Source organism: Zootoca vivipara, chromosome 10, assembly GCF_963506605.1.
Source record: "Zootoca vivipara chromosome 10, rZooViv1.1, whole genome shotgun sequence".
Classification (NCBI taxonomy): domain Eukaryota; kingdom Metazoa; phylum Chordata; class Lepidosauria; order Squamata; family Lacertidae; genus Zootoca; species Zootoca vivipara.
The window spans coordinates 68,558,081-68,586,069 of NC_083285.1; the positions used below are offsets into that span (position 1 = coordinate 68,558,081).

A 27,989-nucleotide genomic window follows, 5' to 3' on the forward strand; every position below is an offset into this window, starting at 1 on the left:
TGATGCAGCTAAGCAACTGGGCTCTTGGTCCAGCTAAGCAACTTTAGGCCATGGGTGGGGAACCTGTAGCCTTCGAGGTGTTGTGGGATTCCCACATGCTACCTGCAGCTGGTAGATGTTGGAACCCAACCACATCTGAAAATCCTCAAGTTACCCATTCCTCCTTTAGACAGACTTGCAGCCCAAAGCTAGCGACATTTTCTCAGAAGTAAGCTGGCATGAATTAAACGGAAATCATTCCCAGGTCAGTATCTATAGAGTTAGGGCAGGTGTGGGGAACCTTTGACCTAGATGTTGCTGAGCGACAACTCCCACCATCCCCAGCCATTGGCCACGCTTCCCGGTACTGATGGGAGTTGTAGTTCAGCAACATCCGGAAGGCCAAAGGTTGCATTAAAATCGGTGGAGGTGCATCATATTATTAAATGCCCCTTAAGTTGCTGGTTAACAATAATAAAATTTGAGCCCATGTTGAGAGTCTTGACTAGGGCCCTATGCTGAGGAGAATAGCAGTGCTAATACATTAACCTGCTTCATTGCATTTGTTCAAATTAGCTCCGCAAGAAGGCTGTGACCTTGATGGGGCTCATGGCTCTCCCTTGGCAGTGCAGTGGGAAATGCCTCCCCCACACCTTGCAACCCCCCCCCCCCCCGCTGTGGCCCAAGTGTCAAGTAACGGGAGTGACAGCTGTGGTTATATTTGGCTGAGCATTCTTATGCTTCTGCTGCTCCAGACTTGGGGGAAACTCTCCTTGAGAAATAAATCATGCAAGTTTGCCCCATTAGCCCCTTACTGTTGAGACTTTCAGAACATGCTACACTGCTGCAGGGGCCTTGACCAAAGAGACTGGAGCTCAGGTTGTTTGTCCAGCCCAGCAATGTAGCACAGGCTTGCATCACTTCTGCGACGTCCCTGTTTGAGCCTGAGAATTGATTCAAGAATTTTGTTTCATTTTTTTCTGGCAGCTGTGAGTAGGGTGCTGCTGTGTTGTTCCAACAGGCAGGTGCCCATTAGGGTCGGGGCAAGAAGAAGGGCATCCAGCACAGGCTTTCAGACTATCACCCACTAGTGCGTGAGGCAGTCATCACACACAAACACACACAAAGCAGGGTTCGAGCAAAGCCATTAGGTCTAGCAAAAATTTGGGCCAAGCACTCTAGTTCACATTGCATCACAGGAACACTCTCCAGAGCAGCTGTCTGTGTTGGCAAGGGCTGATGGGAATTGTAGTAAGGCTGGGGAAGGCTGTTCTAGAGTAGCAGGATGTGTTTCCTGCTGTTCAGGGGAGTCGTCGTCTAGTTAGGGCAGGCAGGTTGCAGGCTACTTTTCTAGGACTCCTGCCTCTTGCCCAGAATTGCCACCTTGTCCGACCTTTCCTTGTAGGTCGGGTTTCAGTTAAATCCCTCACCAGCATGCTTTGATGTAAGTGGAGGATAGCGAAGGGGTGGAGGACAGCCCAACTGTAACGCCTGGCCCTCGAGAGCTTGCCTGTTAGTGGGTCAGGTGTCAAGGAAAAGAATCTGGCACTCTGCGAAGAAAATGTGTTTTTAACACAGTACAAAGGCAGCATGTGTTTGTCTTGGAAGCTCAAAACCAGCCACCACCACCACCACCCATGCCTCCATCTTGGCTGCTTTTTGAGCTTCTTAGCGTAGGTGGCAGCTGCAGCCCTTTCCCTCCTTTATCCTTAAGCTCTACCCTCCCTGGCCTCAGCTTGCTTTATTGATTCCCAGCAGCTGCTGCTGTGCCCCTCCTCTGTGACTGGAGATCCCTGGGGCAGCTGCCTGGAGCAAGGAGGAAGCCTTTGTGTGTGTGTCTTCAGTGGCTTTCCTTGCCTCAGGACTCCCGAGACCAGGGCTGTTAAATGCAAATTAATGTTTAAAGTTGATTTAATTGTGCCAAATAATGGATTGCATCTGGTAGGATCTGGTTCCGTGCTTGCATGGCGTTACAAGCAGGTCCTTGGTTACTACTGGATGCACGGGGAGGTGGGCTGTCTGAGAGGTCCATATAAACTGCTGAGGGTTTCAGAAGCCACTGTGCCTCAAATATGACCAGCTGCCACCCTGCTGTCGAACACTAGAGCTTCAGTCTGTTCCTTCCTAATACAGTGGTACCTTGGTTCTCAAACTTAATCCGTTCCGGAAGTCCGTTCCAAAACCAAAGCGTTCCAAAACCATAGTCATTGTTTGGATGGGGGGGGGGCTTTTATCCATTTCCGCAGTCACACAATCAATCAATCAATCAATCAATCATAAAACAAAAAACAAGCCACAGTCACAAAAATGGAAAAGCCACAAAAACGCAAAAAATACCAAAAACAAACACACCAAATATCACCTCAGAATACTGCAGTCAGAAACGGAAGGCTTTAATTATGATTGGAGGGGACTTAAATTTGCTGCTTAAGGGTAAAACTGAAGGAAGGAAGCCATAATTGCTATGCGGGGGATTCAAATAAGCTGTGCAACAGTAAAAATGGAAGCTCAGGAGCACGTTCGGCTTCCGAGGCAAAGTTTGCAGCGTTCAGGTTCTGAGTTGTTTGGGAACTAAGCTGTTCAAAAACCGAGGTACCACTGTACAGAAGAGGGAAGGGAAGGGGTGTTGGTTGCTCTCCACCTGCTGTCAGGCTGCGCCCCCCCCCACTTTCCCTGACTGTTGACCATACTGGCTGTGGTTGAAGGGAGTCCCAGCAACAAAAGAGGGCTACAGGTGCCCTCTTCCTGGTGCCCTCTTCCTGGTGGCTCTTGCTCCTGATGGGTTGCCCCATAGCCGTTGCCAAACAGGGCAAGTGACCCCTTCTGGGTGGGCCCAGGTATTTATTCCCTTTTGTTTCTTTTAACTCTTGCCGGCTTTTTCTGCATTTCCTACAGAAAGATTGTAAGTAAAATAGACGAAGACAAGGACGGGTTTGTAACTCCCGAAGAGCTAAAAGACTGGATTAAGTTTGCCCAAAAGCGCTGGATTTACGAGGATGTAGAGCGTCAGTGGAAGGGGCACGACCTCAATGAGGACGGGCTCATTTCCTGGGAGGAGTATAAAAATGCCACCTACGGCTACATCTTAGGTAGGTCCCCCGCTCTTGGGGTAACCGCTTTCCGGAGTCCGGCGTCTTGAAACTTGCTGTTTTGTCTTGTAGAATGATTGTAAGTAAAATAGACACGGATAAGGATGGGTTTGTGACCGAGGGGGAGCTGAAGGCCTGGATTAAGAAGGCGCAGAAGAAGTACGTGTATGACAATGTAGAGCACCAGTGGCAGGAGTATGACATGAACCAAGATGGCTTAATCTCCTGGGATGAGTACAGAAACGTGACCTATGGCACTTACCTGGGTAAGGGGCAAGTTGCCAGAGCCGCAGTCATCTTGATCTCCTGCCGATAAAGCAGGAAGGGGGGGGGGGCGGGGTGGTCTTGCAGGCCATGGGAAGTCTGAAATGCCTAATGATTTAGACCCGGGGCCTGATGCGCCTCTGCTGATAGAATTAGCGTTCGAAACTCGCCAGGCACATTTTGCACCTGGCTATGGGCCACTTGCAACCAAGTGAAGATGCCCGGATAGCGCCTGACGTCTCCACCATCTGGAGGTGCGTGCCTGGAGATCTTTGGATCTTGACAGTTTTCACACCCTGCAGAATTCTGTCCGTTATATTTTATCTGCACAATCGGAATGAATTTCAGGAACCAAAAAGTCACATTGAGAAATACGACTTTTGAGCCATCTGGCCCCAGAATGGCAACCAGGCATTTGGTTTGGACGACCGTAACCCTGGTTTAAGGAGTTTCTAACACGGGATAGAATCCCATGTTATGGGAGAGGTAGCAGTTCCCTCCTTTGAAAATGGTCCCTTGCCAACTTACATTGAGGAAGCACAAAAGGCCCTAGAAGTCTTGGACCTTGACAGGAGATGCAGCTTCACACCTCTGCTTCATTGATAAATACAGCCAAGCGACGTGGTCTTAATGGTAACTCTCTTGAGTGCTACCACAGGCTGTATGTTAACTTTAATTCTCCTGTTGCGTTTGAGCTCTTCAAGACCTTTGCCTAAGAAAGGAGGGGAGAATCCATGGCCCCCCGGAGGCTGTGTTGGACTCCTCTAAGCCCCAGCCACCACGTCCAGTGGTCACATAACCCAGGAGCATCCCCTTCCCCCTGGCCCAGGAGCCCACCCTTCCTGTCTGCAAATGTCACCCAGTGCAAGGAAGGCTAACTTCTGGGTTCAGCTGGAGTCCCCAGGAACCCACCACTCCGCATTGAGGGAAGGGGGTGTTTCCAGAAATCTATTCACTAGCATTGACCCAAACCAGCTGTCTCCAGCCTGGTACCCTCCAGATCTTTGGGACTACAACTCCCATCAGCCCTTGCTAGCACGTCCGTGCTGCCTATGGCTGATGGAAGTTGTAGTCCATACAGTCAGGATGGTGCCAGGTCGGGGGAAAAGGCTAGTGTGTAAAGCTCTGAGCCTATTGCAAACACACCTTCCTGCTTATCGTGCACTCCCTGCCTTGATTTGGGAAAAGAGCTATCCCTCTTGCGATATAGCATGTTGCTCTTGGCTTTTACTTTAATTTTGATACCCAGATAATAACTTTCCTTTCATGTATCTCTAGTTGGTTCGAAATGAAGTAATTGCTATGGTTAAAATATTCCTTAAAGCAGGAGGGTGACCAAAGAGTCAGCCATTTTCGGTAGTGAGAAATGATGGTCTCCAGGGGCCCTGAGCAACATATTGCTCTTGGAAAGGGTGGTGCAGAACTTGCTGGGCTGCAGTTATTCCACCGTTAGTGTGGACAGTGTGCCCTGTGACATGTTCAGTAAACATGTGCATACAGCACTTCCGGCAGTAGAAATGATAACACCGAACGGTGAGATTTGTGACCCCTCAAGCAATCTCCTGGTGCTGAAGCAGACGCAACCTTTCTCTTGCTACCCAGACGACCCCGACCCCGACGATGGCTTTAACTACAAGCAGATGATGGTGAGAGATGAGCGGAGGTTCAAGATGGCCGACAAGGACGGCGACCTGATTGCTACCAAGGAAGAGTTCACGGCTTTTCTGCATCCTGAAGAATACGAATACATGAAGGATATAGTTGTGCAGGTGGGTACCACACATGGAGACACAGGTTAACTTAAGCCAGGGAGCAAGTATAACTATATTTAAGTGACACGCTGCCACCCATATCCTGCCGGCAAAAGGCTTTTGAAACCATTTTTAATGCTACTTCTGAAATGTGTTCTGGTCAGGGTGGATAAAAGTAATATAATTTTAAAAATCAGATTTTTAAATTTATTTAAATCAGATTTTTTTAAAAAAAAACCCAGACTTTTTTAAAATTTAAATTGGATTTTTTAAAAATAAAATGCTTTTGGAGGAAAAATCTTTCTAAAGATAGTTTTCTATTTAAGTTACATTCTAGTCCAAAGGCTATGCATCAAGAAATAAGGATTTGTTTTAAGTTTCTCATGTGTGCTAAAACTCAGTCTAAGTTTTAATTGTTTAACCACATCAGTTGACAAACATGGATAGATATGCTATAATACTGTTTTAGTTAAATAAACTGTTTAAATTGTTATTAAGGAAATGATTATTTTTCTCCTTCCAATAAAGTACAGCAGGAAAGTTGTTCAAATATAAACAGCTAACTTGTTAAATCTCACAATAATTTCATAATTATCTATGTATTTCTATTAGTATGACCAAGTCAGTTAATTCTGATTAACTACTCTGAAAATTTATTATTCCTAAAATGAAACCTTCTGGTTGCAAATATTAAGATTATACCAGCAAGAATGAGTCTTTCTGTAAAAAAATGATTTAAATCAAGTCTTACTGATTAGTGATTTAAATCGTGATTTAAATCGATTTGATTTAAATCATATCCACCCTGGTTCTGGTCAGCTTATCATTGCCAGCTCTGGATCATATGTGGAAGGAGAGGTTTCTGAACTTGTTCTGTGGGTGGGTTGTTTGGGATGTCTAGGGGTCTCTGTATGTTCTATATCAGGGTGGCCATCTCCCAAGAGACTGCGATCTACTCCCAGAGTTAAAAAACTGGCAGTGATCCGCCCCCTGTTTTGGGGGATTCAGGTCAAACTTGTGCTTTTTTTTTTGGAAGGAAAACCCTGTTTGGGGGGGTTGAGGTCAAATTCGTTGAGGTATTTTTGGGGAGGAGGAAAAGCCAGTTTTTTAGCAGTTCAGGGAAAAAATATTGAGCAGACGTCCAGTGACCTACACCGGTAGATCACGATCTACCTGTTGGATGTCTGTTCTATATTGATCCTAAGGTTCTCTTCTTGCCCGCTGGAAAGCAATTCTTATACTCGCCTCTCTTTGCTCTCTGGCAAAGAAGGGGCACCATGGGTCCCGCCTGAGCTTAAGCTGCGATGCTGATGATGGTTTTTCTCAACAGGAAACAATGGAGGACATTGACAAGAACGGGGATGGCTTCATTGACTTGGAAGAATACATAGGTGAGCCCGACATCACTTCCCTCTCCCCCCCCCCTCCCTTAGTTCAGAGTCCGTTGTCACTCCTCAAATTTACGGTTCCAATGCTGCATTTAAAATGACTGCAACCCACTTTGGGAACGAAGGGTGGGTAATAAATTAAATTAAGATATCGTCCCCATTATCATGGCAGCTGGGGGGGGGGAGCAGTCACACCCCAAAGGAACAGGGCAGCCTGTCCCTCCCAGTTTCATTGATTAATACTGACGTGTCTTTCAATTTTGTGTTCCTCAGCATCTTGGCAAAAGGGAAAAGATTCCTGGCTAGGCCATTTAAAATAAAAAGCTCCTCCCTCCTTGATACTTGCCTCCCCTTACCTTGCACCTTCTCATTCCCGGGCTAGCTACTGATCCAAGTGATTTAAGAGTCGTTATTGTTCTCACCCTCACATAGCCCTGTGGTGCATTCCGCGATAGAGTTGTATTCTTTTTTGTGTGTGGTTGCTAATTATTTTTTATTATTTATTGAATTTATATATGCTTGGGCCTCAGGTTAAAATTTGCAGCTGAGTCAAATGGACACGTGGTTCTCATGCCTGACCCAGTGTCTGCCTGCCTGTCTCTTTGCCTCTCTCCCCTTTCGCCACAGGCGACATGTACAGCCACGACGGCGACGCCGAAGAGCCCGAGTGGGTGAAGACGGAGCGAGAGCAATTTGTAGAGTTCCGGGACAAGAACCGCGACGGGAAGATGGACAAGGAGGAGACCAAGGACTGGATCCTCCCCTCGGACTACGATCACGCCGAGGCAGAAGCACGGCACCTCGTTTACGAGTCGGATCAGAACAAGGTGAGGCTCTTGTCAGGATTCGGGGAATCGGCTTCCTCCCCTGTGGCCATAAATGGGCAGATCAAATGAAAGGAATTTTTACCAGTTAGTTTACGTCGCCTGCGCCGGTTCACACCTGCAGAGATCGCTCTGCGGGCTGGATCGCGTCTGCACAGACGTGATTCCCGGCGCGGAAGCGAGTCCCCGCTCAGCGCTGCGCCGGTTTAGCGCAGTGCGCAGGGACTTGCCGAGCGGGTGGCTCGGTTTGGGGGCAGTTTCTGGGCCATTTAAATGACCCATGTGGGCCGCTTGTGGCTCATGGGCCACACGTTGTCGACCCCTGAGTTGGTTTCTTTAATAAACACAGCTAAGGGCAAAAGAAAGTGTCCACCCAGAATGGCAGTGTTCCCAATTAAGCTTACAACCCCGCCGTATCTATGTCACTCCTGTGGCTTGTAATCTGATCTTGTAGTACCCTCTGTGCTTTCTGTTCTGAAACTTTCTGAGCTCTTCTTGACCTTGGGCTGAGCGGAGGTAGGCTGTCCAGAGACTGTGAGTCTGTTAACCCTCTCCCTTTCAATATTTCTTCTCCTAGCTGTTCCCCATCCAGTATTTCCCAGGTTCTGCCTTCTGAACTGTGCCCCTCTGCAAACCACTGTTCCAAAGCTATACAGTACTGTCCTCCTGCTCCTGGGAAGATGCAGGAGCAGGGAGCGGGGGTGGCCGATATGCCCGCTCTCACTTAAATATATTGCCCCCACCTCACTGAACAGCCTGTTACCCGAAGGCTTAAAAACAAAACCTACCTCTCCCAGAGTATCCTGTGGGGGATCTTTGTGAGTGTGATAACCAATAAGTTGGAGTCTCAAGTGGGTGTTCTTTAAATAAACAATAAAGTTGTTTTTTAAAAAATCTAGTATATATACAATATATAGTAGTATAATACAAGTGGAAAAACTTAGGTTACTTCAATAATAAAAATAAAAATAATGCACTAAAGGTAAAGGGACCCCTGACCATTAGGTCCAGTCGTGACCGACTCTGGGGTTGCGCGCTCATCTCGCATTATTGGCCGAGGGAGCCGGCGTACAGCTTCCAGGTCATGTGGCCAGCATGACAAAGCCGCTTCTGGCGAACCAGAGCAGCACATGGAAACGCCGTTTACCTTCCCGCTGTAGCGGTTCCTATTTATCTACTCGCACTTCGATGTGCTTTCGAACTGCTAGGTTGGCAGGAGCTGGGACCGAGCAACGGGAGCTCACCCTGTCGCAGGGATTCGAACCGCCGACCTTCTGATCAGCAAGCCCTAGGCTCAGTGGTTTAACCCACAGCGCCACCTGGGTCCCTAATAATGCACTAGTTCACTTCAATTCGTTTTCAGAGGTTTCGGCTTTATAGTTTGGTTCCTTTCTAAGGCGATACGTACTTTCCTTCACTACCCATCCCTTTAACAAATCCAGCTCCTGAGGTACTTTCAGTAATAGTCCTAAGGGCTCACCACACACCCCTTCCTTCCCTGGGTTTTGGGAGTCTCTTCTTTCCTCAGAAGAGCCTCTCCCCTCCAGACTAGTTTGAGACCTAAGTAGACTGATCCTTTTGCAGCTCCTACTTCTCCTGTCTCACCCTCAGTCTCCCAGCAAGATTCGGTCCTATTACCCCTGCAGGAAGGACACTACACTCGGTCCTTCACTGTACACTGGGAGTGGATGTTTTCTCCAGAACCAACTCTGCCTTCTCAACCACTTTACATTTCAACTGGACTCCTATCCTATCTCCCTACTTAACTCCCAACCTCCCTCCTCAACCACCCACTTAACCACACTAACTCTATCTATCGCCAAAGCCTCTCCTTTTATACTCTCCCTTCTGGAACCACAGCCAATCAGAGGCTGCCGTTCTTTAACCATTTGCTGGCAGGAGAAAAAAAGGAAAAAGAACCAACTTTTCCGTCACACAGCTCTCCTCAGCATAGTCCCTGGCTTTGGAAAGATGCTGAGCGGCCTGTCTCAGTGGATGCCAAGGGAGCAGGCCGCAGTTCCTAGGAAGCTGCCGTGTACTGACTCAGACAATTGGTCCATACGGCTCAGTACTGTCTGCACAGACTGGCAGACATTCTGCAGGATTTTAGACAGGGGCCCCTCCCAGGGGTGGAAGCGCATATCTCCACCTCTGAGAAAATCCCAGTCCTCTCTTGTACACTTCGTACTGTACACCTGTTGGGGCAGGGACCTGTTCCTTCCCTGCTCTGTATGTCAACTATCAGGATACTGCAGCTAAATAGAAGCCCAGTCCTCCGAGACGTTCCCCTGATCAGTTCCGGTTGAAATGAATGGAAGCCACACAAGAGCTTCCATTTATTTCGACAGGGTTTGCTTGTGGGAATGTCTCGGGCGATTGTCCCTCTTAAGCATTCAGGGGCAGCGGCACGGTCAAAACCTGGGCTATCCACAAGTGCCTCATTAGGACTCACAACTTCAGGCTGGGGTGAATTGTTGCGAAAGCGCCTGAGTTCTCTTTTTGTTCTTTAGGATGGCAAACTCAGCAAAGAAGAAATTGTGGACAAGTACGACTTGTTTGTGGGCAGCCAGGCTACGGACTTTGGGGAAGCCTTAGTACGACACGACGAGTTCTAAGCCAGAGAAGAGGAAAAGAGGAAGAAAGTAATTTATTTTTTACGGTTTCCGGAATAACGCGAGGAACTCTCTCACTACTGAGACTGGCAGTTTCAGGCAACAACGTGGGAAAAACGAGAAGAAACCTCTCCCGTCCTTCCTTTGCTACTTGTTCCCGTAGGGACGGGAGCTCAGTGTTTTGACAAGCAACTTTTAACTTGCAACAAATGGGTTGTTTTGTTTTATAGATTTGCATTTTGGATTTAATTTTTTTTGTCTAACAAGTTCTGTTTTATTTTTGTATTTTATTTTTGTCCTGTGTGAGATGAAGAATGCATATCCTGAAGCATTAGCCCTAGAGCAGCACTAGCTCCCCCTAACTGACCTCCCCCTGTGAGTGTGTGCGCCTAGCTACAAAATCCAGTCGCAAAATGCCAGAGAACAAGGAGGGCCATGGAAAAGCACACGAGAAAGCTTCTAGGTTTTTTTCTATTACTGTTTTGAACTGGAGTGATTGCCTCCAGCCCATCTCAAAGGGGCCTAGCGGAGAATTTCGACAGCAGATGCTTCCAGTTCAACCTTACTACTGTTACCCTCTTCAGCGAAAGAGATTTTCCCACAATGCACCTCCCACACCTGAGTTAGGAAGGTTTGCCGAAGGCTGTACGTTATGGCACCCTTCAACAAGAGGAGTTGTGGCATCTCTGCTTCACCCCAAGTATTAATTCCAGGTGCTTCTGCTGCCCCCAGGAAGCTGGCATCATCCAGCCCCCTTGCAGTTGGGGTAGAGCACTTTGGCCAGTGCTACTACAACCCTCCATTCAGGGCATTCCCCCCCCCTCTCCCGGGGACTTTGTTATGACAGCCAAATCACCTCCACCTTTTATCCTCCTGGTTCAGTTTCCTGCTCGCCTGGGCCTGCCTCTGCTTAGAGCAGTGAGCAGCTGGTGCCTCAAGGACAGGGCACAGTGGGCGAATGCTGTACGGGCATCAAGCAGGCCAGGAGAATAAAGTGGCAGTTGGATGCACATGGAAGTCCTTCATTTTTGAAGTGCCTTTACCTTTTCTTTTTCAGAATCAGGCTTCCCTCTCCAAAAGGAACCCCGGTGCAGAAATGTGCATCTCAAAGTAGAGAGGGAATCTCTGGCCTTTATGCAAAATGCATGGCAAATTCAGCACCAGTGTGCAGTATTAAAGACCTTCCCCAAGCAGTGTTCTGATTTCCCGGTGGGCTTCTAAGCCCCCAGCTGCCTAGTCTGCCTGGGCGAGGGCCTTCTCCTTACCTCAAAAAAGACAAACCACACGCCCTCTCTTCTTCCTCTCGGGTGCCAAGGTGCAACGTGGGATCTCGGCCTTTTGAAGCTGATGCTCGTAAGAGGATTGCTGCCACCCCTCTCTCAAGCTCCCATTCTAGGTCCAGTTTGCTGGCTTTGCTCATGCAGGTTTTCTGGGTCCAGCCCACCAGGAATGGCTCCCCCCGCAAGCCCATTAAATGAAAATGTGATCAGTGCTCAGCACGATTGCTGGGACCTGGTCCCGGGGTTTCAGGCCTGTCTTCCTCAGCCTGCTGCGCTCCAAAGGTTTTGCGTGACTGTCCCAGAGCTCTTCGTCCAAAATGTCTGGAGGGCAGCAGGCTAAGGTAGGCTGCTTTTATGCGCTTAAGACACCTCTCCCTGCGAGCCTCTCGAACACTAAAGGCCACCCTCTCCCTCTGGCCTGCACTAATAGCTGTCATAATCATGAGTGGTTTGGTAAAGTTCCCCGCGCCCCCAAATTTCCTTTTGAGCCAGAAGAGCTACAAGGGTAAAAATCTTCAAAACACTACCCACACCCGTCAATTCCAACTAACCTCTTCTTTTTAGTTAATAAACTTGGTACCGTGATTAGGAAAGCAATGTTCATGAAACCAGGCGCTGAAAGAATCCAGCACTCTAGCCAGGCTTTCATCAGATCAGTGTGCCGTGTGGCTGGGCAGCAGTCCTGAGCCTGGGCTTCCGCTCGTAACGAAACAGCAGGGCATTCCTCATTTCCCAGTTTCAGGAAAGGAGGTGCCTCCTGGTCAAGCAAGGTGCCGGACGCTGGGAGAACCAAACAGCCGTAGATGACCTCAGTCCCATTTGCTTAGCCACAGAGAATGTAGAGGGGCAGGGAGTTAATGAAACATTGCTTCTCCTTGCCCAGATGTGAAGACTTGAGTGGGGAAAGGGAGCTCTTGCCATTGTTGGCTTCCCAGCTTCTTTGTTGAACACTAAAGAATTGGATTTTTCTTCCCACGCTTGCATTTTTTTCACTCTGAAGCAAAAACCCCCTCCTCCCCCCTGCAGCCTATGTCCCACCCACCCCTGGAAATTCTGACCTGCAGATTTGGCAGCAAGGAGAAGGGGTGCTTGCTTGTGTGCGCATGCAACCTAGCTGGCCCTGTTGGTGTGACCAATATCGGGAGCAGGTTCCTTCGGGGACGTATGCCTGCGGTTTCTGCTTTTTAACACTAATGAGCCAAAGTTTCAGGGGTGCTGCTGCTGTGCAGACGTGTGCTGTAAAAAAATAAATAAATTACTTCATCCCCACTGCAGGAAAAAAATGGTCGAAGCAGAATTCTGTCGGCTTTCTGCCATATATTATCTTGATTTTTGTACTCTGCCGTGTTACCTCCTTGCACAATCTTTATTATCAAAGCAGATATGAACCTGGTGGCCACAGAAACTCGTTACTCGCATGCCCCAAAGCTCTTCACGGTCCACCTTTTTAGGAGACGACATTTTTTTTTTTGGTAGAGTGTAAATGGAGTTTTATATAATGTACAACATAAAGATGGTGTCTTAATAAAAATTGTTTACATCCCTCGTGGCTCTGTATCTTTGCTCGTGCCGCCGTGTGGACTTCGGGAGTCTTCCCTCCTTTGCTTACGAACTCTTCAGCCCCAAGGCTGCCTCTCGCTCGAAATCCCTCTCCCAGCGTGGCATCGAGTGGCACCTCCAGGAAGGTGACAAACGGGGCTTGAAGAAGCGCATCTACAATGTTCATCTCCCAACTACGAGAGGTTCTCTTTAACTAGCATGGTTCCTGGTGGTTGACAGACCCCCCTCTTCTTTAAACACATCTAGTCCTCTTTTTATTTTTAAGTCATAGAATCATACGACTTGGAAGACACCCTGGCGATCATCTATTCCAGGCTTGTACAACTCCCAAGAAACTGCAATCTACTCCCACCATAAAAAAAAATTATTAAAAAAATGGCAGTGATCTACCCAGGGCAGGGAACTTTGGATTGACTAAAGTTGTTGAGCTTTTTGGGGGGAGGAAGACCCTAGGTTTTTGACCTTTTGGGGGGGGTGACCCTAAGTTGCTGAGCTTTTGGGGGGGGGAGGCTAGTCCAACCCCAAAATATGCAACTGCCCCATACAGTGGTACCTCGGTTTATGAACACAATTGGTTCCGGAAGTCTGTTCATAAACTGAAGCGAAATTTCCCATTGAAAGTAATGGAAAGTGGATTAATCCGTTCCAGACGGGTCTGCGGAGTACTCAACCTGAAGCGTACTTAACCCAAAGCATGGGTGTAATTGGTTCCGGAAGTCTGTTCATAAACTTGAGCGAACTTTCCCATTGAAAGTAATGGAAAGTGAATTAATCCGTTCCAGATGGGACTGCGGCGTTCATAAACCGAAAATTCATAAACCGAGGTGTTCATAAACCGAGGTTCCACTGTACAGGGATCGAACCCGCAACCTTGGCGTCAGCACCACGCTCTAACCAATTGAGCTATCCATTAACTCGTTTGCTGCTTTGTAACCCCACTAAATTTCAATACTTGAAAAAGAAACTTTACATTTTCTCTTGCAAGGAAGATAAAATTTGGTTTAGAGATTTTTTAATATACTGTATATATATAGAGAGAGAGAGACGGAGAGAGAGAGAGAAGATATTACTGGGAAAGCCTGAAGTCGGGTAAAAAATTTTGGGGGACAAAAGCTGGATAGCAGGGATGAGAGATTCTCTTATTCCTAATGGGATGTTCAGTGGGTGGGAAGCAGAGGTTTCCCAAGCGGCACAACACTCCTTCGGTAGTTGACTTTTGGTGATGCCTCTCCTAAATGCCCTGGATCACCTATGGGGAAATGTTGCTGTATTAGCAGCTTTCTCATTCTGGGAAAAGGTGAGTGAGAGTTCGCAGGATAGACCTGTATAAAATTACGCCTGGCGTGGAGAAAGCGGAGGGAGAAAAGTTGTGATACCAGAACTCATGGATGTCCAACGAAGCTGAATGTTGGGAGATTCAGGACAGATGAAAGAAAGTTCCTCTTTGTTAAACAGCGGAACTCCCTCCCACAGGAGGTCCACCAACCTATGTGGCTTTAAAAGAGGATTGGACAATCCATGGAGGGACGGTGACCGCTAACCCAGATGTCTATGCTCTGCCTCTGGCAGAAATGCTTCTGAATACCAGTCACTGGAAACCGCAGGAGGGGAGAGGGCTCCTGTGTTTGAATCCTTCCTGCGGGTTTCCCAGGGTGCTGGACTAGGTGGGCCACTGGCCTGATCCAGCACCCTGTTGTGTCCTTCTGATTTAATAGCCACACAGATCTACCTGCTATGCGATTTAAGTACTGTAGGTGTTCTGTGAAATTTGGAGCCTGAAAATGTGTGACTGCAGCCCTGATTGCTGGAAAGCATAAACCTGGCCATTTCCCTGCTCTTTGCAGGTCTTGTGTGTGTGTGTGTGTGTGTGTGTGTGTGTGTGTGTCACTTTCAACCACCTTGTGAAGGACACAACTCCTTTCCAAAGTTGCATTGTGTTGAAACGTTTGCATTTGATTTATTTGTCTCAGGTCCTTGGTTCTATTTCACAGCAAAGTCACAGAAGTGGGAAGGCAGATATACAAGCCATGGTAGGTTCTGTTGTGAATTTATACATGCTTTGTATATTTATGTATATATATATATATATATATTTTAAAAAACCTTCTGCAGTGGGAGGAAAGAACAGATTCTGTCCATTATCGGGAGATTAATCGAGGCCTCGGATTCATCAGTCTTTTGTAACTTACTCGTCTACTTTGCATCCTGGGTAAACCACCATAATTATACGCAGGACGTTGTGCTGGGTACAGAATCATAGAACTGTAGAGTGAGAAGGGACCCCCAAGGGTCTTCTAGTCCAACCCCTTGCAATGCAGGATAAGTGACGGGGTTACTGACAGTAATAAAAGTATTGTTACCAAATCTTGAACGACCCTTTAGACGCTCCCGCCCACTCCCGTCCCCCAGATAATTTAAAGAGTTGAAAGTTTTCTGGAAACTAGGTGTATTGATCTTGTTAGGAGCTGCTGGCGCTCAGGATTCAACTCTCTCAACACAGAACTGCTAGTCCTCCTTACATCCCTGCCAGGGTGGTGCCCTCTTTACAAAGGGGAAATTGATATTGTTGTAAATTTTAAGGTTATATAATAATTGTTCATAAACTTTTACATGAATGTACAGGCACATGTCTGAAGCAGCACAGGAAGACAGGCCTGACTGACACCATTTTGACTCTCTCTGACCAGAATCACACACACATTTCCACATGATTATCAACTTGGGAGCCATAATCCTGTAAGCCGGAGGCTCTGCCAACTGGACATTTCCCCACCAATGGTGCCAGACTGCTAGCCATCTCATTCACAATGGAAGACTCCTCTGAACAAAAGATAGAGATCAACTTTTAGGAAACTGTTAATTTCCCTTTGTGTTTAGGAATTCACACCTGGGAGGGGTGAGAGGAGGACTAGGAGAGGTGTCAAAGGTGCTCAGATTTCTACCTTGAACCCTCCCTTTTTGTGAGGTATTGATTATGTAGCTGTGATGTAAGAATGATGTGTTTTGGGGGTGTTTCTTGGTGATGGGGAAACTGATAAAAGTGGAGGTTCTCTTTTGTTCTGGGTTCCTTCCTTGATCTCTTGTGTGAGGGGAAGGACCCTGTTGCAACAGCAAAAATAAAGGTTTTGCTTCTCAAAATTCTCTGGTTGGCCTCTGTTATATTCTCCGACCGATGGAGAACCCAATAAGGGCTCTTGTGTACCCCATAAGGGAATAAGAGCAGATTTTTGCTTATTTTAATGTGCACACGGTTATGCCAGAGCTGGGATTTGAACCCTAGTCTCTCTCCAACTCATTCCCTGCCCTGGACCCTCCTAAGATTTTTCTCTGCGCATCATATTCCTACCCCAACCATGTGCAGAGCAGGTATTGCCAGTATTCCTTGTGGGTAGGGGGCGTAGCTCAGCGGGGGAGAGCGGTTGCTCTGCATGCAGAAGGTCGCAGGGCTGGGAGAGAAACTTCCCCTGAAATCTGGGAGAGCTGCTGCCAGTCAGTGCAGACGACACTGAGTCTAGATGGACCACTTGGCCTGACTCGGCAGAGGCAAAGCTTCCTGGGTTTCTACTCGGAGTGGGTCACAGCTCAGTGGCAGAGCAGATGCACTGCATGCAGAAGGGCCCAGCCTCCCCCCCCCCCAACACTGGGAGCGACGCTTGCCTGAAGAGATGCTGTCAGTCGGTGCAGGCAGCTGCCGACGTTCTGATCCTTTTGAAAAGCTCACACAGAGTGTCGAGCACCCAACGGCCGCCATCCTTTGCTCCGGAAAAGCCACAGCGGTATTTGGAGAAGGTGAAGCCACAGGGCCTGCGCTGGCTGGCGGAACAACCAGCCCGCTTTCTAGGGGAGAGCGTGCAATTTTAGGAGGGCTCTCTGCCACTGTGGAAATGAGGACCCTGGCGGGGAAGGAGCTCCGAGCTTAACAGAAGCGAGTCAGGACACTGAGCCTCCCTATGGATCATAATCTTGTACAAGACAGCCTCAAACCCCTCTCAAATCACAGCTCCCGTCTATTAAAAAAGAATGAGGTTCCAAGTGGATCTGCTTGAATTCCTTTGGCTCTTTCTACAGATCCTTTGCAAAAGTGATGAGTGCGTTTGTCTGCATGTGTGTGATAGAGAGCCGCCGTCTGCTCCAACTGGGAGAGATCTCAGGCAGTGAGAGTTTCTTCCCAGCCCCTCCGCTTTTAATTAGAAAGTTTTAATTAGATGGGCCAGGGATTCAAGCTGGGATGCTCAACACATACAGCGTCTCTGCAAATACTCTTCAAACAACAGTTTCAAGCTTCTGGTCCTCATCTCCTCCTCCTCTGCTTCTACTACTAGGCTTTCCTTGTCACCCCATCAGTCATTTTGCCTCCCCCATCAGATAAAACTGGTCCCATTTTCCTTCTGATCCTGGAACAGGAGACCCAAAAGCTCTCCCCTCGCCTGTGCACAATATCGCAATAAACTAAAGGACGGCCAGTTTGCACAGCCCCAATGACAGGGCCAGCTCCTCGAGGTGACAATATGATTGTACCCCATTATTATGGCTTAAGGAAGACTTGCTCCCTTCCATATCCAGCTCTAGTTCTTAAAGTCTTCCCAGCTGCTTCACTGCCATCTGCCCTTATCACAGAATCATAGAATTGTAGAGGGACCCAGAGGTCCTCTAGTCCAACCCCCTGCAATGCCTGTCCTCTCCACCGCTCATTCCCAAACTTCTTTCTGTCTATCCTCCCACTTGTCATTTGTGGGGCCCTGGGTTCGGCGTCTAAACATTCTGGCCCTAGATACGTATTAAAATAGCAGTAGACAGGAGTCGCGGCCATTACATGCAGGGCAATTTGTGAGCTGCAATTTAGGGCTCTCTGCTTCCGTGCGGTGGTTTGTTTTGCAAAATCAAGCTTCTAGACCTCATGCTCGTTGCTTTGAAAAAGGCTGCCAGTGTCTGCAAAAAAAGCCCTGAAGGGGAGCCCTGGGCAATTCCATGAGGATTTCAGCAGGCTGGCTCCGCAGCACCTATTGCTTCCTAGTTTTAATTCCTTCGTATTAATTCCCACGGCGAGCCCACAGCCATCTTCCTGCTCCCCCCCCCCCCCCAAAGCTGGCTCTTTGAATGTGCCGTTTCCCACAACTTAACCTGAGTGCAACAGCAATTTTTAAGGGTTAAAATCGTCTTAAATAAATCTGATGGTTTAGCTTCTTGAACAACTCCAAATTCGGGAAGGAAATTCAGAAGTGAGCATGGTTATGCCCGGCAGGACTCAGTAGCCCCCGGAGACTCAATCTGACCGTAGCTGTCCTTTTCGGCTTAACTGAGCCAGTCTGTTTTGCCCGTGTGAAACTATGAGAGACCAAACTATCTGGGTATTGAAGTCCCGGGCCTTTGCCCTGCGTCTGAGCCGCGGAGGACCCCTTTTGGCCCCCTCTCCCCCCTGGACATCCTGGGCCCGGCTGTGGTGTGGCTGGGGAGGGTCTCTCTCCTTCTTGGGACCCCACGGCACGCTCTCCTTAGCTGGGGCTGACCTGGCTGGAAGAAACCGAGGACACCTCTGTCTTCTGGGCTGAGCTGGACACGTCGGAGTCATCGGTCATGGGTTTGCCACAAACGGTCTCCATGATACAAGCCCGGAACTGGCACGGAAAAGTGGAATGGGTATAAGATATATGTTCAAAAGTACAGTAAAGGTTCATTGTCTACGCTAGCGTTCGAATGACCTTGGAAAGAGAGTGAGCTGAGTAGTTAAGGATACACATCGATGTAGGAATGTATTGGATAACTAGGTAAAGAAATATATAATAATTAGAGTACATTCATGTGTAAAACAAGAATATACCGTGCATTAGGGATTAACGGGAAGTCCAAAATGTGGTATTTTATTTATTGTTTTCTCTTTCATGTGTTTGATTTTGTGTTATGCCGAGGGGTGTAACAATACTTAATTCTGTAATATAAGATATAAAACGTTTATATCTTGTTATATAGAGAGCACTGCATTGATTACTAATACTATATACTGATAGGCAATCAATCTCGAACGTATATAAATATATATAGTCTTTTTGCACTGTTGCCTTCGGGCAAGAGAAACAGGACAATTAAATCAAGAACGAATAGTTTAAAAAACAGTTTCTATCCAAGAGCTATAACCATCTTAAATGCTGTAACTAAATAATATGGTATTGGGGAGTTGTGGTGTGTGTGTGTGTGTGTGTGTGTGTGTGTGTGTGTGTGTGTGTGGCTGTAATTGTGTTTTTGTTTTGTTTTTTATGGGATGGCATTCAATTTCATTGTACTACCCGTATGTACGTGGGACCCAGGTGGCGCTGTGGGTTTAACCACTGAGCCCAGGGCTTGCTGATCAGAAGGTCAGCGGTTCGAATCTCTGCGACAGGGTGAGCTCCTGTTGCTCGGTCCCAGCTCCTGCCAACCTAGCAGTTCGAAAGCACGTCAAAATGCAAGTAGATAAATAGGAACTGCTATAGCGGGAAGGTAAATGGCGTTTCCACGTGCTGCTCTGGTTTGCCAGAAGCGGCTTTGTCGTGCTGGCCACATGACCTGGAAGCTGTACGCCGGCTCCCTCGGCCAATAATGCGAGATGAGCGCGCAACCCCAGAGTCGGTCACGACTGAACCTAATGGTCAGGGGTCCCTTTACCTTTACCTTTTACCCGTATGTACAATGAAAATGAAGTATCTATCTATCATCTATCTATCTATCTATCTATCTATCTATCTATCTATCTATCTATCTATCTATCATGTCCCTTTGGTCATTAGTTTATTTTGTAGTATAATAAAATCTTCAATAAAAACCCCCACAAGAATAGCCATCTTGTAGCCCTGGCACAGAGCGCCCGTTTTGCACCCCTTTCCCTGCCTGCCGAGCGGCTGGCTGGCGACTCACCTGCTTGTTCATGAAGCAGTAAATGATGGGGTTGTAGACGCAGGAGGACTTGGAGAAGAAGGCGGGGATGGTGACCAATCGCAGGTCCAGGCCATGGTCCCGGTTGTTCACCATGTACATGGCAAGTGCGGCGTACGGGACGTAGCAGACGCAGAATGATCCCACCATCACCACCACCATCCGAGAGACCTCCCGCTCGGCCTTCTGGGTCGTGGCCGACTCCTGCTGCTGAGCGGCTACCTGGGGAAGGAGGGCAGGAACCAGGCACAACCCCTCTTGCAAGATGTAGCGGGCAGGGACGTGTCGCTTTCCCAGAGCCGTAGCACCATAGCACGGGAAGGGGGTTCCCCAAAGACAATCTAGCCTGACCCGCTGCACCGCTTGCTTGTCAGTGGGTGGGTGGCCCGTGCTCCCAGAACTACACTAAGGCGTTCGCTTGACGGCTATCGGTGGCCAGGCGGGAGCACCGTAGGTGGGGTGGGGTGGGGTGCAACCTAGCACCGAGGGGGTGGTTCTATCAGCACAGCTGACTGTGGAACTCCCTGCCACAGGAGGCAGGGCTGGCCGCCAACCTATCTGGCTTTGAAAGAGGATTAGACAAATTTGGGAAGAGGAGAGGGCTTTTGAATACCGGTTGCTGGAAATGGCAGCCCCCCCCAAAAAAGCTATCCTGGGGTCACGAAGAGTCGTAAACGACTAAACGACTAAACAACAACAACAACAACATCCTGGTAGTTATTGGTGTGTTGTCAAGATGGGATTAGTTTGATTTCCTAATCAGCTGAAAGTGTGATGCCAATAAAGGCCGGATGAATTGGAGACTCGAGGAAAGGTATCTGCAATGCTCATCTCGAAAAAGATCTATTCACCATACATTTACACAATTTGTTTGCTGACAGGCTTCCCATTTAGACGTTTGGTTGCGCACAACGAGAACAACATGCTGGGCTTGATCCAGACACAGCCCGCCCCCCCCCCCGGAATGCCAACTTCAACCTGATCCGGCAGGGCTTTTCCTGATGTCCCTGGCGACTCTTGGGAAGCACACCTGAGAGGCAATGTAGTGGTTAGAGTGCCGGAATAGGACCTGGGAGAGAGACTGGGGTTCGAATTCCCACACGGCCAGCTCGCTGGGCGACCTCGAGCACTCGCTGTTCCCTGTCAGCCTAACCCTACCTCGCATGGTTGTTGTGGAAGGGGTCGGAGGAGCCGGGCAGGAGGTACTTACGGCACGGAGGGCGCCCAGGAGCTGCGAGTAGGAGAAGATGATGAGGGTGAGGGGCACGATGAAGCAGAAGATGAAGAGGAACCAGGTGTAGTATTCGCTCCTGTACTTGGTGCCAACTGTGTACCAGTCGGGGCCACAAGAGCACTGCAAGCCCTCGGGGATGAATCTGAAAGGCAGAGGAGCAGGGTCAGCGGAGGACGTTGGCTTTGTGGGAGCACATTTCGAAACAAAAACCACAGGGGCTAACAGCAGTGGATTTAAGCAGTGGTCAAGAAGGCCCAGGTGGTGCTGTGGTTAAACCACTGAGCCTAGGGCTTGCTGATCAGAAGGTTGGCGGTTCGAATCCCTGCAATGGGGTGAGCTCCCGTTGCTCAGTCCCAGCTCCTGCCAACCTAGCAGTTCGAAAGCACGTCAAAATGCAAGTAGATAAATAGGAACCGCTACAGCGGGAAGGTAAACGGCGTTTCCGTGTGCTGCTCTGGTTTGCCAGAAGCGGCTTTGTCATGCTGGCCACATGACCTGGAAGCTATACGCTGGCTCCCTCGGCCAATAATGCGAGATGAGCGCGCAACCCCAGAGTCGGTCACGACTGGACCTAATGGTCAGGGGTCCCTTTACCTTTACCTTTAAAGAAGGCCCGGCAGAGAATTTATTTCCTCAGACTTTTAAAAAAGAACAAGCTGAGTGAGAGATTGCTGGTGTGCTTCTACCGAGGCTCCATAGAGAGCATTCTTACATAATACTGTATCTGTGCTTGGCTTTCCAGCTGCACAGTCATGGATAGGAAAGCGCTCCAGAAGGTCATAACCACAGCCCCAAAGATTATCGGTCATCCTCTCCCATCTCTGGAAGAACTATACAATTCCCGTTGCCTTAAAAAAGCAAATAATATTTTACAAGATTCATCTCATCCTGGATATAGTCTTTTTGCACCGTTGCCTTCGGGCAAGAGATACAGAACAATTAAATCAAGATTAAAAAACCAGTTTCTATCCAAGAGCTATAACCATTTTAAATGCTGTAACTAAATAATATGATATTGGGGAGTTGTGATGTGTGTGTGTGTGTGTGTGTGTGTGTGTATGTTTGTGTGTGTTTGTGTGTGGCTGTAATTGTGTTTTTGTTTTGTTTTTTATGGAATGGCATTCAATTTCGTTGTACTATGTATAATGACAATAAAGTATCTATCTGTCTGTCTGTCTGTCTGTCTGTCTGTCTGTCTGTCTGTCTGTCTGTCTGTCTGTCTGTCTGTCTATCATCTATCATCTATCATCTATCTATCTATCTATCTATCTATCTATCTATCTATCTATCTATCTATCTATCTATCATCTATCTATCATCAGTGCAATAAGACATATAATTATAGAATTGTGGAGTTGGAAGGGACCCCCAAGAGTCATCTAGTCCACCCCTGTAACGCAGGAATCCCAGCTGAAGAATCCCTGAAATGTGGCCATATCTTCTACAAACCTCCAGGGAAGGCCCACCACCTTCTCAGAGACTCCACTCTTGACCAGCTCTGATCCTATAAATCCTTTCCCCAAAGTTTAGTTGGAATCTCATGTCCTGTACCTTGAAGCCATCGGTTTGGGTTTTACCCTCTCCATGGGGCACCCCTTGAGATATTTGAAGATGGCTCTCAAATGTCCTCTTTTCCAGGCTAAACATACCCAGCTCCTTCAACTGTTCCTTGTAAGGCTTGGGCTACATCTACACAGCTATAAAAAAAACAAAAACGCTCTGAAAACGCTCTGAAAAAACCCGTTTTAAAGCTCACAATGGGAAATTTCAGAGAGTTCCGATTTCAGCTCTACACCGCCATCTGTTGTCACAGTGTTCTAATGATTATGTAACATTTTATTTTTACTAATGTAGCTTAGTCGTTTCCAGACCCTTGACCATCTTGGTCGCCCTCCTCTGCACACCTTTCAGCTTGTCAACATCCTTCTTAAATTGTGGTGCCCAGAACTGGACACAGTATTCCAGGAGGGATCTGACCAAGGAGGAATAGAATGGGACTATGACTTCCCTTGACCTGGACACTAGACTTCTGTTGAGGCATCCTAGAATAGCATTTGCTTTTGTTGCTGCTGCATCACACGGTTGGCTCATGTGGAGTTTGTGGTCCACCAAGACCCCTAGATATCTTTCCCATGTACTGCTAGTAAGCCAGGTGTCTCTCTCCCCCCCCCCCCATTCCTATGTGTTTAGGGTGAGGAGATGGCATTGAAAGAACTCTGAGTGAAGTTCCCATCCATCCGGAATTTCCCAGACGTATCTGGAATACTGTAGATTTCCGGGTGGAAATCGGAAAGACACCCAGGAAAATCCATACATATGGCAGCCCATGTTGGCAGTGCTGCTATTGCTGATTTCCCATAAAATAGCTCAAAAACTTTTCGCTTTTTGAAATATGGCAACCCTGCTCAGGGGGGAACTCCCAGCAAGGGATCTGGGTGGTCCGTTCAGCGCTAGAGGCGGATCCAAACAGCGTTCCAAGGAAGAACAGCATTTGCATCCTTTGCACCAGAACCAAACTCACAACCGGTCCATAGACGTGCCATAACTACCGTAGCAGCCTTTCCCTCTAAAGTAGACCCTGAAGAAGAAGTGTCTTGTGCAACTCAGAAGCTTGCTGACTACTTTTAGTTGCTCCTGCTAATAGCTACTGCACAGGCCATAATATACAAGTTAGAAGAATGGGAGAGGTTATGGAATGAAGGTATTAATTTTACTGCATGCAGCACGCATCAGGAAAATGTTATGAAAATGATGTATGGGTGGTACTGTATTTAACACCAGTTAAACAGGCCAAAATATACAGAACAAAAATTGAATGTTGGAAATGTAAGGAAAAGGAGGGTACTTTTTACCATATGTGGTGGACATGGAAAGAGGTAAAAGCTTTCTGGGAAATGACATATAATGAGTTAAAGAAAATGTTCAAAAACACTTTTGTTAAAAAAACCAAAAGCTTTTTTTATTGGGGATAGTGGGTAGAGAGATACCGAGACAAGATAAAAAATTGTTCTTATGTGCAACAACTGCGGCAAGAATTTTGTTAGCCCAAAAATGGAAACAACAGGAGTTGCGAACAAAAGAAGAGAGGCAGATAAAACTGATGGACTTTGCAGAACTGGTGAAACTGACAGGAAGAATCTGGAACCAGCGAGACCAAGCATTCCAAAAGAACTGGAACAAAGCCACAGGGTTCTGTCTTGGGCCCAGTCTTATTCAACATCTTTATCAATGACTTGGATGATGGGTTTGAGGGCATCCTGAGCAAGTTTGCAGACGACACCGAATTGGGAGGGGTGGCTAATACCCCAGAGGACAGGATCACACTTCAAAATGACCTTAACAGATTAGACAACTGGGCCAAAGCAAACAAGATGAATTTTAACAAGGAGAAATGTAAGATACTACACTTGGGCAAAAAAGGGCACAAATACAGGATGGGAGACACCTGGCTTGAGAGCAGTACATGTGAAAAGGATCTAGGAGTCTTGGTAGACCACAAACTTGACATGAGTCAACAGTGTGATGCAGCAGCTAAAAAAGCCAATGCAATTCTGGGCTGCATCAATAGGAGTATAGCATCTAGATCAAGGGAAGTAATAGTACCACTGTATTCCGCTCTGGTCAGACCTCACCTGGAATACTGTGTCCAGTTCTGGGCACCACAGTCCAAGAAGGATACTGACCATAGCTGCCAAGTTTTCCCTTTTCTCACGAGGAAGCCTATTCAGCATAAGATAATTTCCCTTAAAAAAAGGGAGAACTTGGCAGCTATGATACTGACAAGCTGGAACGTGTCCAGAAGAGGGCAACCAAAATGGTCAAAGGCCTGGAAATGATGCCTTATGAGGAATGGCTTAGGGAGCTGGGTATGTTTAGCCTGGAGAAGAGAAGGTTAAGGGGTGATATGATAGCCATGTTCAAATATATGAAAGTATGTCATATGGAGGAGGGAGAAAGATTGTTTTCCGCTGCTCCAGAGAAGCAGACACGGAGCAATGGATTCAAACTTCAGGAAAGAAGATTCCACCTAAACATTAGGAAGAACTTCCTGACAGTAAGAGCTGTTCGGCAGTGGAATTTGCTGCCAAGGAGTGTGGTGGAGTCTCCTTCTTTGGAGGTCTTGAAGCAGAGGCTTGACAGGCATATGTCAAGAATGCTTTGATGGTGTTTCCTGCTTGGCAGGGGGATTGGACTGGATGGCCCTTGTGGTCTCTTCCAACTCTACGATTCTATGATTCTATGAAATTTATATTATATTTGAAAGACAACTGTAAGCAATTAACATCATTAGAAGGGTTATCTGAAGATTTGTAAGATGAAATTGCTACCTATTCAGGTTGAGTAATATAGTGTTTTAGGCAATGATGTAACAAGAATAACGAAGAGAAATGTAAAGATGCAAAGTTTAATTTTGTGAACCATCAGACGGGAGGGAGGGAAGTTGTTAGACTCAGTTGAGCCAAAGATATAAAATAAGAGGGTACGATGTTACACAATGTGATTATATTCAGGTAGTTAGCCATGTTGGTCTGATGCAGTTGAAATAATAATAATAATTAAAAAAAAATTGTCCAGTAGCAAACTTAGTTGGTCTCTAAGGTGCTACTGGACAATTTTTTAAAACATTTTAATTTGTTTTGGATGTGATTATGTGTAAAACCAGACCGTGAAGCTGAGGCTCCAATACTTTGGCCACCTCATGAGAAGAGAAGACTCCAAGAGAAGAGAAGAGAAGACTCCCTGGAAAAGACCCTGCTGTTGGGAAAGATTGGGGGCACAAGGAGAAGCGGACGGCAGCGAACGAGATGGTTGGACAGTGTTCTTGAAGCTACCAACATGAGTTTGACCAAACTGCGGGAGGCAGTGGAAGACAGGAGTGCCTGGCGTGCTATGGTCCATGGGGTCATGAAGAGTCAGACACGACTAAACAACAACAACATATGTAAAACCAATAAAAATCACGCACAGGCTTCCGGTCTTTGGACCTTCTCCCCAATCTGGGCATCGGAAGACCCCCTCCCTTCCTGGCTCACCTGCTCCACCCAAAATAGGGTGGGATGGACACTCCGATCCCAATGAACCAAGTCGCTGCCACCACCAGAAGGGCGTGCTTGGAGTTAAAGCGGAAGTTCCCAAAGGGCTTGCAGATGACGATGTAGCGTTCGAAGGCGAGGAAGGCCAAGGACCAGCCGGTGACCAGCCCTGGGGTGGGTGGGGGAGACAGAAACGGACAAGGGTTGACAAAGATCGGCAGTCGGCCAGGCCCCAAAGGTCACGACACGCAAGGAAAAAGGGACAGGGAGGGAGAAGGAAAAATGCAAGGGGAGGAATTACAGTCCTCCTGCATGTCAAGGTAGCTCAGTTGGTAGCAGCGTGTTGCTGTTGGGGCTTCTTCGGGGATTCTCTGCCTTGCAGGGGCCTCACAAGTCTACAATTCTATTTTTCTGATATACCCGAAGGAGCGTCTCCACTCCCATCGTTCAGCCCAGACACTGAAGTCCATCTCCAAAGGCCTTCTGGCGATTCCCTCACTGCAGGAAGCAAAGTTACAGGGAACCTGGCAGAGGGCCTTCTCGGTGGTGGCGCCCACCCTGTGGAACGCCCTCCCTTCAGAGGTCAAGGAAATAAACAACTATCTGACGTTTAGAAGACATCTGAAGGCAGCCCTGTTTAGGGAAGTTTTTAATGTCTGATGTTTTAATGTATTTTAATCTTTTGTTGGAAGCCGTCCAGAGTGGCTGGGGAAATCTAGCCAGATGGGCAGGGTATAAATAATATATTATTATTATTATTATTATTATTATTATTATTATTATTATTGTTGTTGTTATTATGTGCTTGGGAGTCCTTTAAGCGTACCGAAAAGGCAAGGAAGAGGAGACATGAAGGAGAATCCCCAACAAAGGCCAGGGCTTCTTCCGCTGCCGTTCTCTGCGGGTTGCGCTGGATGACCTCTGGGGGACCCTCCCGACTCCACAACTCTATTCTACTCCACTCCTCCTCTGGGGCTTTTACCTGCCACCGAGCCCAGGAAGGCCTCCATGGCGCAGATGTGCCTCCCGAAGAAGAAGTAGCCCTGCGAGCTGGCCAGGAAGACGGTGAAGACGGAGAAGACACAGAACAGGAGCCCGGCGAAGGAGATGTTGACCAGGATGTAGTTCAGCGGCTGGCGCAGCTTCTTGTACTTGACGGTGACCACCAGGATGATGGCGTTGAGGGGCGTCCCGGCGAAGAAGACGAAGCCCATGAAGGCCGTCTGGAAGTAGAAGGCCCACATTGGGGCGATGTGGTACTGGGGCCCATCCCAGGGACCCACTTTGGAGATGTTCTCGAAAAGGTAGAAGTCTTCCTCACCGGACATCGTCCCTGGTGCCGCGGCGGGGACCGAGATCTGCCCGAGGGGCCCCTGCCCTCCTGTTATAGGAGGATGGAGGGGGCAATCCACTTAGAGGCTCTGACCGGGATCAGGCACTAATCCTGATCATCCCAGAGGCAAACTTGAGGATTGAGGGCACTTAAGACCTTTACCTGCTGTCCCTTAAGCCCCTCTCAGAGGATAATCTCCTTTGCTGTCCAGGTCGGAGCCGATTGCCAGGGACTCTTCGGGATGGCAGAGGGCAAGGCGACACAGCCTCTCTCAGCGGAGCCTCCGAGGGCACTTTGTAGAATCGTAGAGTCGGGACCCCAAGGGGTCATCTAGCCCAACCCCCTTGCCATGCAGAGAATCTTTTTTTCCAAAAGTATTTTTATTAGTTTCATCACATATATACTATTTTACATTCCATCTTTTAATCCTTACAATTTCATCATATACAGTACACCCTACACATACTATACCAGACTTAACTCTCTACAACTTTGTCCCTTTTACTCCTAAGTAAACTTCCATTCTTCTTTCACCTGTCTTCTTTTGCCATCTTTATCTTTCGCATTATTTTCCATTGTTCAGCTTGTTCTCTTTAAATTATAAATATTATTTCTACACAATTCTTTTAAAATTATTTGCTCAATGTTTATATGTTTACTGTTCAGATTTCTTAAAGAGTCCTCTTGCAATTTTAACATTCTATTATTTCCATCCATTAAACCATATTCCAAAACT

General features: G+C 47.6%; 2 protein-coding genes across 4 annotated transcripts in view; one reads left to right on the forward strand and one right to left on the reverse strand.

Moving 5' to 3' along the window:
• CALU (calumenin) overlaps positions 1–12,730 on the forward strand; it is a 52,389-nt gene extending 39,659 nt beyond the window's left edge. For 2 of the 3 annotated variants that reach the window (XM_035127176.2, XM_035127174.2), the window contains 5 exons: positions 2,875–3,068; positions 4,935–5,101; positions 6,414–6,474; positions 7,099–7,298; positions 9,806–12,730. In XM_035127176.2, the coding sequence (XP_034983067.1) occupies positions 2,875–3,068; positions 4,935–5,101; positions 6,414–6,474; positions 7,099–7,298; positions 9,806–9,910 (727 nt within the window). In that variant the 3' untranslated portion in view covers positions 9,911–12,730. Of the gene's footprint in view, positions 1–2,874; positions 3,069–3,140; positions 3,335–4,934; positions 5,102–6,413; positions 6,475–7,098; positions 7,299–9,805 lie in introns of all 3 variants that reach the window. The other variant, XM_035127175.2, reaches the window with a different exon arrangement.
• Positions 12,731–18,239: 5,509 nt separating this feature from the next.
• On the reverse strand, positions 18,240–27,248 carry OPN1SW (opsin 1, short wave sensitive). The gene is made up of 5 exons (XM_035127600.2): positions 26,903–27,248; positions 25,921–26,089; positions 20,864–21,029; positions 19,636–19,875; positions 18,240–18,362 (listed from the first exon to the last, which is right to left on the reverse strand). Exons 1-5 carry the CDS (start codon positions 27,246–27,248, stop codon positions 18,240–18,242), a joined length of 1,044 nt encoding a protein of 347 aa, XP_034983491.1.
• Between the last annotated feature and the right edge of the window lie 741 nt (positions 27,249–27,989).

What these genes read in the sequence shown, in the direction of transcription:
- OPN1SW (XM_035127600.2), bottom strand. Translation starts at nt 27,248, where the DNA reads ATGTCCGGTGAGGAAGACTTCTACCTTTTCGAGAACATCTCCAAAGTG. An exon ending in CCCTATTTTGGGTGGAGCAG is followed by an intron (nt 21,030 to 25,920) that starts GTGAGCCAGGAA and finishes TCTGCCTTTCAG; the next exon opens with ATTCATCCCCGAGGGCTTGC. An exon ending in TCCTGGGCGCCCTCCGTGCC is followed by an intron (nt 19,876 to 20,863) that starts GTAAGTACCTCC and finishes CTCCTTCCCCAG; the next exon opens with GTAGCCGCTCAGCAGCAGGA.